At 39.4% G+C, this 11966-nt stretch overlaps 1 protein-coding gene across 2 annotated transcripts in view; it reads right to left on the bottom strand.

The window, feature by feature from the left end:
- Positions 1 to 3269: 3269 nt before the first annotated feature.
- PPM1F (protein phosphatase, Mg2+/Mn2+ dependent 1F) overlaps positions 3270 to 11966 on the bottom strand; it is a 28259-nt gene continuing 19562 nt past the window's right edge. For both annotated transcript variants that reach the window (XM_075435114.1, XM_075435115.1), the window contains exon 7: positions 3270 to 11930. In XM_075435114.1, the coding sequence (XP_075291229.1) occupies positions 11557 to 11930 (374 nt within the window). In that variant the 3' untranslated portion in view covers positions 3270 to 11556. The remainder of the gene's footprint in view (positions 11931 to 11966) is intronic.

Raw genomic sequence — 11966 nt, 5'->3', positions numbered from 1 at the left:
TGGGGCGATGGCCAACGGCAGGGATCTGCTGCTGCTGCTTCTTGCCTGGCTTCGGCCAGAGGAGGGAGGGGGCCCTCTAGGGGTGGGAGCACTGGGGAGCGCTCGACCCTGAGGACCACTGGCCTTCTCCACGCCCAGAGCCTCGCCCTTGCCGACCTGGAGGCAGGGGCAGCCTCCTGTCCTGGGCAAGGGCTCCGAAGCCCTAGGTCTACACAGAGAAACCAGGCTGGGGAGGAGGAGGTCACAGGCTCTTTTCTGACATGCGTACTCTACAGCCTAGAATACGATGTGGGAAGTAAGCCCCTTTTCTACCCTCTGCACCACCTTTTTCAGGGCAAATAGAACATCACCAAACTGCAGACTGAAGTACCGTAGCTAGTCTGGCCCACCACAACATAGCTAGAATTTTTTCTTTTAGGCTATGCAAAAGACTTGTTTTTGCCTTACTATATGCCTCAAGCATACAATGAACTCTTGTAAAAAATGAGCAGGTTTATGTTTGTCAAGGCATGTTCAAAATATTTCTTTCCAAAAGCTACTTCTATTTGAAGGCTTGATAACAAGCTGCACCATTTAAACATTTTAATATTTTCTCATTCTAATGAGAACTTAAGATTCTCTCCAAACAGCTCAACATAACAACATGAGAATGTGGCAAACCCAAACTTCAAAACATTTTAACTCCAGTAAAAAAAAAAAAAAAAAAAATCAACCAAAAATACCCCAAACACCCACAAGTATCAAAAAGCATCTAACAAGATATTCAGAATTAGTTGTAGTACAACAGGTAACAGATTTTGTTAGATGTCTAAAAAAGAAATGTTTAAGAACAGCTTAACGCTTTGAGAAAAAAAAGGATTTTTTTTTTAGATAAGGGATGCTGACTGTAAGTCATCTGCACAGTTACATATGCAAAACTGCATTATCAGTTTGGTAAAACAGGTAAATACACATAATTTACAAGCAATTTTCTGCATAACATATTCAAGGCTTTGCTTGATTTCCTAAAGAAAAAAAAAAAAACCCCAAAAAAGACAGTAACATGAAAGCCTGTAATCTACATTAGTGCTACCTGAATAGCAAACTTGATCTAGCTGCAGAAAATGTTTTGTCTGGCCCTCATCAAAGAGCAGAGACATGTGAAGTCTGCATTACTAGAGGAGAGCCCATATTTCTTAAAGTTCTCCTTGTCTCTGAAGAAGCACTTCTGCTCACTCCACTTCCAAGGTGTAGAGGACAGGCATTTCTAGACTGATCTGGCAGAGATGAAGAATTAATTTCTGCACAGCAACCCCCCGTAAAGTTTCTTAGAGAACCTGGATGAAACCAGCAAATACTAGTCAAGGTAAAGTGAGCAGCTCTACAAGAATTAAATAGCCTTCATTTGTGTTGTAGCAGTCACTAATTCAGGCTTAAACAGAAACACCTGCCTCATCACCACTGTTACTTCATTACTTTCTGCAGTCTAGGAAAGGAGTGGCTACAGATTTTATAGCACACTGTCCACAAAGAAACACACATCAAATGGGGGTGGTTAAACAGGACATGAAGATTTGTTATTCCTTGCTCAAACAACTGAGGTGGATAATGCTTCTGTGTCATGAACCCCATCAACGGCATCGAAATTTAGCTTCATGTAGCTTTAAATCAGAGTTTTATATTCATTTCCATGGGCTTATTGATTGCTTCTTGCTCAGACCGACCAGCAACAGAGACTGCAGATGACTGATATCACAGAGCAGAAGATTGGCTATGAGCCCCATGTTGAACACATGGTCTATTGGAGATCTGCTAGATGAAAAAGAAAACATTCATGAGTAAGATAGCACAGCCAACAAGAACCAGCAACACCTCAATTTCATCTCCTACTAATCAAAAGGAGACAGTAAAGCAAATGTCGGACACCAGCAAGGAAAAACAATAGTGATGTCCAGTCCTGTTCTCAGCTGCAGCTGGAATGGGCTCAGATCTGTAGGAAGACGGCACTCTTCGTTATGAAGTACCAAAGATACTTACAAGACACTGGAGTGATTTTGTTCAGCTCTGTGTTATTGTAGTTGCCTTTGGACAGTGGAGTTACCTGGATGATGGATTCCCACAGCTGCTTTACATAATCATAAAAACCCAGCAGTGGTTAGCTGTTGCTTATGCTCCCTGGTGAGCTAAGTCAATCACAGACTAAGAAACTGCTGATAAACCTAGTCAAGCAAATCCCCAACCTACATTTTTCTGAGAATTTGCTACTTTCCTAAAGATTGTCACAAGCCAATTTTCACCCCTGGAATTCTTACTGCTAAAAAAACCCAAAACAAACCCACACCAAACCAACAAAACATTTAGAACCTTGAAATGGAAAATATTTTCAAGACATTTGAGGTTTGATCTGAAGTAGGTTCAAGTATGCCCACAGCATCTTGAGCAGAATCTACCTGATGATTGATTATGGTTATCCTTATTTTTGTATTTCAAGAAATACCTGATCTGCTTCCCTCTGATGCAGCATCCTGGACTCTTACTAGATTTTTGGTTTTCTTCCTCACTAGGATAAATAAAACAGCATTTAGACAAGCTGCCTAAAAGACTGTATCTCTCATCCTCAAGACTGTTAAAGCTTGCTTTTCGTCGAGTCTCTTATCTCTGTCCTGCTCTCCTTACATCTTCCTTTCTTGAGGATATGAACAATCACACAGATTAGCTTAGCTTCCAAGCCATACTTCTATTTCGAAAGTTACCATTCTTCCCAAAACTTCCTCTATGTTCTGTAGTAAATTAGCCCTAACATACTCCAAGAATTCACTGTCCATCCTTCCACTTCAGTGGTTAAGGACTGGTTCTTTAGCAAGTATGCAAGTAAACAACAAACTGTCATGCTCTCTGCTGCAACAGGGTGTTTCGGATCATTACCCCATTACTGTAAGGCATTAGGTAGTACACCAAGCTTAACCTGCATTATTATTTTTGTCAGCTGGTAAAAAGAATGAAAGAAAACTTAGATCAAACCAATGAATTAGAGGTACGCAGTCCATTTCTAAGATAATTTTAGTGATATCATCTTTTCACGTAAGCACACTCTGTGATCCCAAGGATTGTTTCCTTCTAGCGCTTCCACTGGTCTCTCTTCCTGGAAAGGCCCTATGGAAGATGGTAAGATCTGGTGACAGAGTAACCAGTCAAAGATGTGCAATATGACCATTGTGGATCCAGCTACTTGTGAAGTAATAGAATGAAAAATACATTTAAGAAAAGAAACAAACAATGCTTTGAACCACTATACTTTATTATCACTTCAGAAGCATCAGATTCTGCAGCGGAGAGTTCTTATCCCCACTTGTTTCCAGTCACTGCTTTGAAACAGCTTCTTGCAATATGCAAATAGATACATGAGGCACTGTGTGAATACAAAAATGACAATACAAAAAAATCCCAACAATTAAACCTCATGCAATACATACATATATAAAATATGGTAATGTAGCATAATACACACGAGCACTATTAGAACAATTCATGTAAATGAATGTACATTATGCATAGCATTTAATGATCAATGACAACAGGTTTCTGACCTGTGCACAAAACCAGTCAGCTTAAGTAAGAGTTTTAAGATACTAGGCAACTGGTTAAGCCACAGCTTATAAAACCTGCTGTACTGCAGCTTTTCTGCTCAGGGTCACAAGTGCAGATTAGCATACAAAATAAATAAGGACGACAATTCTACAACACTTGGTTAACAGCTCCTATTTCAAAGTCACTGGCCCTCTTATTTTCATTCAAGGTTCATTAGCCAACACAGTGGCAAGAAATGTGCCTAAAGCAACAGTTCTGCTCTTGTACTATTTTAATACTGATAAGAACACGTATTTTTAAGTCAGCAGGAGTAGTTACAGAGGTCTAACTTGCCACTAAATAAGCACAGGATTGAAGTTACTGTACGGAGCAGACACTGAAGAATCACACTGACCAAGAGGTTGATTAGCCACGTGGTATGCTGCAGTTACCAACCTGTCTGTTCAGTCAACTAGGGCAAGAAAGGGAGAACTGAAGAGGTGAAGAAAGTTAGAAAGCTTTTTTCCCCACTCCAAACAGTGCAAACGTTTGAAAACCCAAACAATCTTCAGGAACAAGGAAATACAGAGACAAGAAAATTTCTGAAGTCCTGTATTCAGGATGAGAGCTACTGTTACCTGAAATAAGCTTAAGTATTCCTATGGAATAACATGCAAATAACAGGATTTTCTTCTTACACATCCAATACTGGTCAATGCCAAAGACACAACAGTTGTTGTAGTCTCTTATCTTCCTAGCTGACATGGTACTTTCTACACTCTTGTTGCAGGCCTCCAAAGATCAGACCACATGCACTATGAACACAGATGAAATTAAAATTATAAAGTGGCAACTAAATTGACTTAACAGCCAGCCGAGTTTACAGGCGAAGAAGCAGCATTTTGTGGAGGGGAGCTGACAATGTAGAAGGACCAAGAAAAAAAAATTGGGAAGAGAATACGGAGAAGATACAGCAGGACTGACTTTCAGAAGAGGAAGTTAAAACGTACTGGAGGTTAAAACTTTATACTGGCGCTCTTTTTTTGCCAGTATAAAGTTTTAACCGCCAACAAAACAAACATCTTGCTGTTATTAAACACACTGAAAGGAAAACAAAAAAAAAGGGGGGGGGGGGAGGAAAGCAGCATTAATCATCCAGTATGAAGCAGAATGCCTTTTAACAAAGCTAGAAAGGGCAACATGAAAAAGAGGAAGTTGTAGTATTTAATTGCCCCAAGAAAGTCCCAATAGGATTTCTCTAGTTTCCCAGCTGTTATTTCTTTATCCTTAGACATCCATCATTCCTTAGATAAAAGGATAAATACTTCCTGCAGGGAGTGATGGTCACACCTTCCAGCTCCATTTACCAAAGTGCCAAGCCTTCCATGTGCCTAATGTATTGCCACACAAATGATAATAAACTTCAAAAGTGATCCACTAGATCTGGAAAGACTGATGTTGTTCTTGCGCACAGAAATCCAGAACCATTCCACCATTAATAAGTTCAGAACTTGCTATATTAGTATCTCCTGGGAATCAGTAATCAGGCTTAACAACTGAGAGAAAATTCAATAATCATAATCTAATAAATCACAAAGCCCAGATACATTCAGCTCCTTAGAAAGTTAAATATGTCTTCTCTCTTCAGACTAAAAAGCACGTATCAACAAGACATGAAACCCTGACTGCGAGGAGTTTGTTAACAAAATAAAGCAGACATTACAAAGCAGCCAAATTCATTTGCTTAAAACAGTGGTTTTAAGCTGACTGTGCACTGCCAACTCTTCTAGGTTGTTTTTCTTTATTCCATTGTTTGCATTCCAAGGAGCTTGAAAACATTTCTTTTCCTATTGATTTTGTCCTCTTCTGTTTGACAAAAGCTGCATCTTGCTAAATTTTCTATGCTGCCAACACAGCTGTCTTTTGTTTATTTTTGCATGCACTAGCAGCAGCATGCACAGCTTGGAAAACACATGAAACTAGCAGCACTGAACGGCTTATGGGGAAGGCTCCTGAGCGTTCAGGCTCTGATGGGTCACACCAAAATAAAGGTTGAAGTGATTCTTGGTAAGATTTTGGTTTCCTGTTCTATTTAGAGAGAAGGTTATCACAAAAGCCTACCAGTGCATTTTAAGGTAGTGCATTAAGAAGGGTCTGTGATAGGTGTTCAGGCCCAGTCACTCCCTCATGTCTCCATTTGATTACTTTTCAGCTGACATGACTGATATCAACAGAAATAACTTTAGACAAAGTAAAATCCAATAAATACATTAAAAACAATGAAAACATATGCAGAAAGTGGCTGGCTTCGCCATTGGAGTTGTCAAAACTGCACAATACTCAACTGGCTGTTTCAGTGGCCAGGTACAGGAAAGCAGGGAGGACCAGTCTCCTGGGTTCGGTGCTGTCAGTTTTAAAGGTTACAACTAGCTTGGCAGAAAACCCATTGCTTTCCAGCACAATTATTCAAATACAATCAGACCTGCTACAAACATGTGTTCAGAGAGAATATATAACTTAGCGTAGATAAGGAAGTTTTGCACTCATTTGAAAGCTCATTTTTCTCCCTCTCCAATCCTTCCTGAACCACGTTTTGTCCATCAGGAGTTGTTTGCTCCTCAAAAAAGGGGAATGGACCATTACTTCCTAGTAGGACTTTGTCTGACGGCACAGGCCAATTGTAACAGGGACAGTAATAGAACTAAGCAAGAAAATTTAATTCAGGCTTAACTAGAGCTAAATTATATATGAATCACCTGCAATCTGCTCTGTTGTGGCTACCATCCCTCCACCTTCTCCCTAAAGCATTTGCTTGATACTTCAGTACTGTATGAATAGAAAGAGACTGTGTCTGGTGCTGCGCATGCAGCACCTGCATCCACAGGTATCCCAGTAAGCCAACCACCAGAGTCTCACTAACACAAGGAGCGGAGCTGCAGTCTTGATTTAGACTTCAAGCAGCTCAACTAACTGTGTATGCCCTTTACACATTGAGGGTATTTGCTGGTTCCTTAAAGCTATGGCCTCTTCTGCAACACCATTCAGAAATACCTATGTTCCTCAGCCACTTGTTTTGGAAGCACTTTTTTGCTAGTTTTTAAAGGATTGCCTGGGAGGGAAGTTTCAATCCCAAATGCTGCTTTAAGCTATCAACTGAAAATGGGTTTTCCAGTGCAAACAGCCAACTTATCTCCAGAATTCAGAAAGCAAGAGAAGCACTTTTCCCAACATCCAACAAAAAAAAAAAAAGGAAATTTTAGTGGCTTTTCATGACAGAAAGCTAATAGCACTAGAAATGCTTTTAAAAAGAGCAGTATCTCATCTGACTTTGAATTCAGATAAGTGTCTATTAAATGCTATTAAAGTCATCACTGTGATTAACACTATTCAGCTGCCAACTCTGCTGTAACCACTCAGTGCCCAATTACTCATCTTACGAGATCTCACCAGCCACATCGATTCATTAACACACTTCATGGCATTTACTCATGGCAGCAGTTGCACAGTGACCAGTAACTGCATATACTGAGTGCTCCCTCTTAGCACTACCTTATACACAAAGATGTTTAGAAAAATCCATTTAGTAGCATTAGCTTCCAAGACAGTGTTGAGGGGTCACAGTAAGTCACCTAGGATGCTTTTACTGCAATTCCTTCTTTGGCTGTTTGAAGACAGAGTTACCACATCAGAGTTTTGCCTTTTTAATGGGTGCGTTTCTAATCCTTTCAAGCAGTGATATTTCACTCGAAAGATCTGACATTTGTGGCTCTATTTTCCAGCCCACTTCCTTTTTAAAATAGGCATTAATAATACTTAAATGCATTCCTGTCTCTCTCTTTCACTCCTCCATCACTCAGAGGGTGGATTTTACTTAATCTCCCTCTGTTCTAAAAATTTTCTTGCATTTCCATCCTCTGTATTCTCAAAAAAATACCAAAACCAAACCCCCAACAAATGCAATTTGTAAAATTGTAATCTTGTCTATGTCAGACCCAGAAGACTTCACTGTCTTAAGTATGTTTCTTTGTAGGAGAGGGTGGGGTAGGGAAGGGAAAGAAAGGCAGAAGTATGAATTACCCATAAGCAAAAGAGATGTTGAATACCCACCAAGCAGAATAACTGAAGTTAGTTTTCAACAAAGTACAATACAAGAATTTAAGCGTGCTCTGTTCTAAAAATGCAGTCTCCTTTAAGGAACAATTTTTCTGATGCTAGGTGCTAAAATGCAGCGGCAGACATTCATTTGGAGTCTAGTAAAATAAACAAATACTTCCATTTTTCATTGACCATTTGTCTTGAATTCTTCAGCTAACTTCTATGGCTTCAAAGTTTTTGGCTAGACACAAGAGCTGTTTTTGTTGCAGGCTCTTCAGAAAGACAACAAGGAAACAGGCAAATTAGTCATTTTGTCGTTGGACAATTTGGCATTGGTGGACAAGTATTAATAAATTGTAGATGACACTGGGAAGGCCCAGAGAGGCGGATCATTCTCTCACGAAAATTACATGTTATCTTTAATCAAAGGCGGAAAGGAAAACAAAACAGAACAGCCAACTCCAGAAGTCCAAGAAGTTTTAAGAGGAAAGATAAGAAAGGCTAATGTAGCACGTGAGTACTGTAAATTCAAAACATAGCACCAGTCCATATTTTGGACTATTTAGTCCAACTTCATAACCTTCCGCTAGAGCTCCTTCCGCTCTCTCCTCACCACCCATACTGATGACACTTCTTGTAACAGTATCATGCATTATAGCTTGTGGCTTCTTAAAGTGCTATCGAAGTCACAAGTGAAACAAAAATTGGAGGCTGGCTTGCCATCCTAAGGATAAGACCATCCTGGTGACCATTTTCAATCATATTTTAAAAGTGCACTTCCAAAATCTATACTTGCAGCCTGTGCCATACTTTCACTACTGATTTAACATCACAGTTGAAATGCTGAGATTTAGTTTTAAAAAAGGAAGTTTCGAGAATAGGCAAGACCTGTCCAAAACCAATTTTCCCCCTAAATAGTACACAAGATTTTACTGTAGATGACACATTAAGACATTTATTTCACTGATAGGATACAAACTGCCATTCTTGACCCAGTTATAAGTCCTATAGACCCAACTAGACTTATTAAAGCTGGTAAGAAGTCTCTAAAATTTAGAGAAATATTTTGGATCCCCTCCGAAATCTGTACGAGTTCCCAAAGACTACTCCTATCCACTTACACCTCAAAGAAATGAGGCATTAGGTCATGCAGAATAAAAACATCTATGTAAGGGAACAGCTTCTCCAAATGCAGAATTTCTTCCTTACAGCATAGCTCGAGAATTAATTTTTTTATTACCACAGACAGCTTTCTAAAGGCTCATTTCCCTTAGCTCCCATTAAAAAAAATTATATCAAATTTGCAACAATTAAGGATATTCTCACATAGCTGTAAGTATCCATTGAAAGACTTAGACTTTGTTTCCTCCATAATGCAGATCTGCCCCAGAAAGGTTGAAATAAAAGGATCATTACAAAGAATTTTGCTTGTTAAGTTCCCTCCATGTTTCAGGAAATTTGGCAAATTTAAGAAACTAAACCGTACAATGAATTTACCAACATTTCACCCCTCCCTTCATGAATACAATAGCCTTCCCCTCTGCCGATAAGCCTCAGATAGCATTCTGTACGATTCTTACTGTATCAATAATGAGAACTGTTTCCAACACACAAAGAGGCACTAGTGGTCATCAGAATTTAGCATGACACTGAATATCTGGGTTAGAAATCAAAGAGATGGGAGATGGTAAATCCAAAGGGATTACTGTGCAAGTCTGAAGGCTTCATTACTGAAGTAGGTTCACTACAAACGCTAACACCTACCCTACCAGGCTGCTGTCACAGAAAGCCTTCCCCACATATTTTAAGACAGCAAAATGTAGGATGGAAAAATGCTTGCAGCCTTCCGAAAGGAAAAGCTCCTGTTGTTGCACAGCAAAACAAGGAAGTGAGTGTCCCAGCTGCTAGCTAATGAGATGGTAGCTCACTGAGGAATTTCTGTGTTAAACCATACGATCATCCACAGTAATCCATCAAAAAACTCAAGTTTCTCAGCTAACTGCACTGCCCCTCACTAGCTGACGATTCAGAGACCCAATGGACAAACTGTGCTGCTCTGTTCTTTCTTTTAGCTGTCTCAACTCTTTTAAGTAAATTTCCTCCCTAAGCAACATTAATGTTCAACAGATTTTAATCAATAGGACTGACATATTGCAATGCCATGTGCTTCTAAATTAGGCATACAGTCTTGCTGCCAGATGTAAAGCACTTCTTGTTTAGATACAGAAATTACCAACACATTTACTATGGAGTCTTCAGATCTTGTTGAGTCCTGCCAGCCAGGCTAGCAAGGCAAGACTAAATACAGCCAGAGGCTCCAGCACATAATGGATATGACAGTCACACAACAACATACACATTCATTAAGATTCTTTCATCCTCACCTCAGCTTCACATCTCCTTAGAAAGTTATTTAGACCCAAAAAGATTGTAAAGTATGGCCAAATGAACCACCTATTAATCAAAATCTGTTACTAAACTGTTTCTAGTACATATTAGTAAATTTTGTGGTGAAGGTCAAAAGTGTATTTGTTTTTAAATTAAAGTCATGATGACTCAGATGGTTACTTTATGATTAAAATCACCAGATTTTTGCATGGGGCAAGGGGTAAGTCACAGTAAGTATTGTGAAGCTTTTACTACAAGCCACAAGACTTGGCAACAATGAAAGATGTTTTCTTGAAACCTAGTTCCCACTAAAATCTTTCTCAAAAATGAAACATTTAAGTGCATTAAACATTAGTATTAATGAAATAAAAACATCAAATTTTAAAAACACTATAAACTGGCTCACCAGAACATGATAGGAGGCCAGCATTGCTTGGGTAAAATATTTAAGGCACTTGAGGATAGTTAGTTTTTAGAAACAGATAATAAAGACACAACCACTTTAAAATTCTAATTTAAATAAAAACCACAACAAAATAAAGTAACACTGTAAAAAATTCCTCCAAATGTAAAGTTCAGTAAATAAACAAATAAATGCTTAGAATAAAAATAAAACTCTCATTTGTTATAGTACACCAAACAGTGGCAGAAGCAGAGCATATTTAACTGCTAGAGCATCCATAAAGATCTCTCTCAAATACAACAGCAAAGGTCCTTTCTTTTCAGGTTGTCAAATAGCCAGTAAAACATGTTTGTTAGGGAGAAATAATCCAGTGCAGTTAAATATTGGATTCCAGTTTCTAAACCAGAGCATCCCAAAAAGCAGCTGATTTTCTATCATTCTGCCTGGGATATTTCTAGCTAGCTTTCTTGCTCTTTTTCTGGAGCATTCAGTTTCATTTTCTCCTCTGCAAACACACAAAATTAAATGTCTCTGTTTGAATAAAGAGGCCGCATCATTCTTGTAGTACATCTTTGGTACAAAACAAAAGCAACTTACACAGCATAATGGTGTCATCCAGTCTCTCGCACACCAAGCCCGTTCCTACAGACCACACACAGTAACAAGCTTTTCAGTGGGTGACAGCTTCTTGCCTCCCAATCTCCAAAGTAACATCACAATTAAATACAACATACAGCATTATTTTTAAGCGCTAATTTAAATTTTCACTCAGAATTCAAACACGGGTATTCTCACCCATTAGCTTATACATATTATGGTTTCTTACCACTTCCAAGGCAGAGGGATATGACCAGCAGCCCTGGGACACACTTCAGAAGTCTGCACCCAGAGATGAAATAGCTGTACTAATTTCCACATCTGCTCAGTGTTTCTTGACCGGAGGGGGGGAAGGAGGGAAAGGAGAAATGGGAACTCAGCAAAAGGAGTCTTGCCTTTCTGTTAAATGTTTGTCCATTTGTCATTTTTTTCCTGACACGTTTTGCCTGCTGTATTAGAGGCTTCTTCAGTGGAAAGCAGTTCCTTATGTGAAACTTACTTGAACGTTCTGGATTAAGCAGATTTTGTCACTGTGTGGCTGCTGCCTCACAGCTAAGAAAATTAAAGGGTGTGCTCCGAGCATCATCACCAGCCCCAAGGCTCTTCGGGTCTCTGAGACAGTCTGCCAAGATGTCCTGAGGATCCCTCAAGAACACCACTAGAACAGTGATGTTATCACTGGATCCATTTTCCTTTGCAGCAGCCACCAGTCTTTCTGCTGCTTTGAGACCCACTCCTTTGGTTTGCATTAAATGATCTAGGACCAAGTCTACAACCTCATATGGCTTGATAGCATCAAAGAATCCATCGCAGGCTAGAAGCAAGTAATCTTCAGATCCAGTCAGCTCAAATGAATCTCCATCTGCATCACCAGAGATGTAGGGCTTCTGACATATGTCACCTAAGACAACCAAAACAAAGGCTTTATTACTTCAAA

The sequence above is a fragment of the Opisthocomus hoazin genome, chromosome 13, assembly GCF_030867145.1.
Source record: "Opisthocomus hoazin isolate bOpiHoa1 chromosome 13, bOpiHoa1.hap1, whole genome shotgun sequence".
Lineage (NCBI taxonomy): Eukaryota > Metazoa > Chordata > Aves > Opisthocomiformes > Opisthocomidae > Opisthocomus > Opisthocomus hoazin.
The sequence above is the reverse complement of the archived record's forward strand: the minus strand, read 5'-3'. Positions and strand labels throughout refer to the sequence as shown.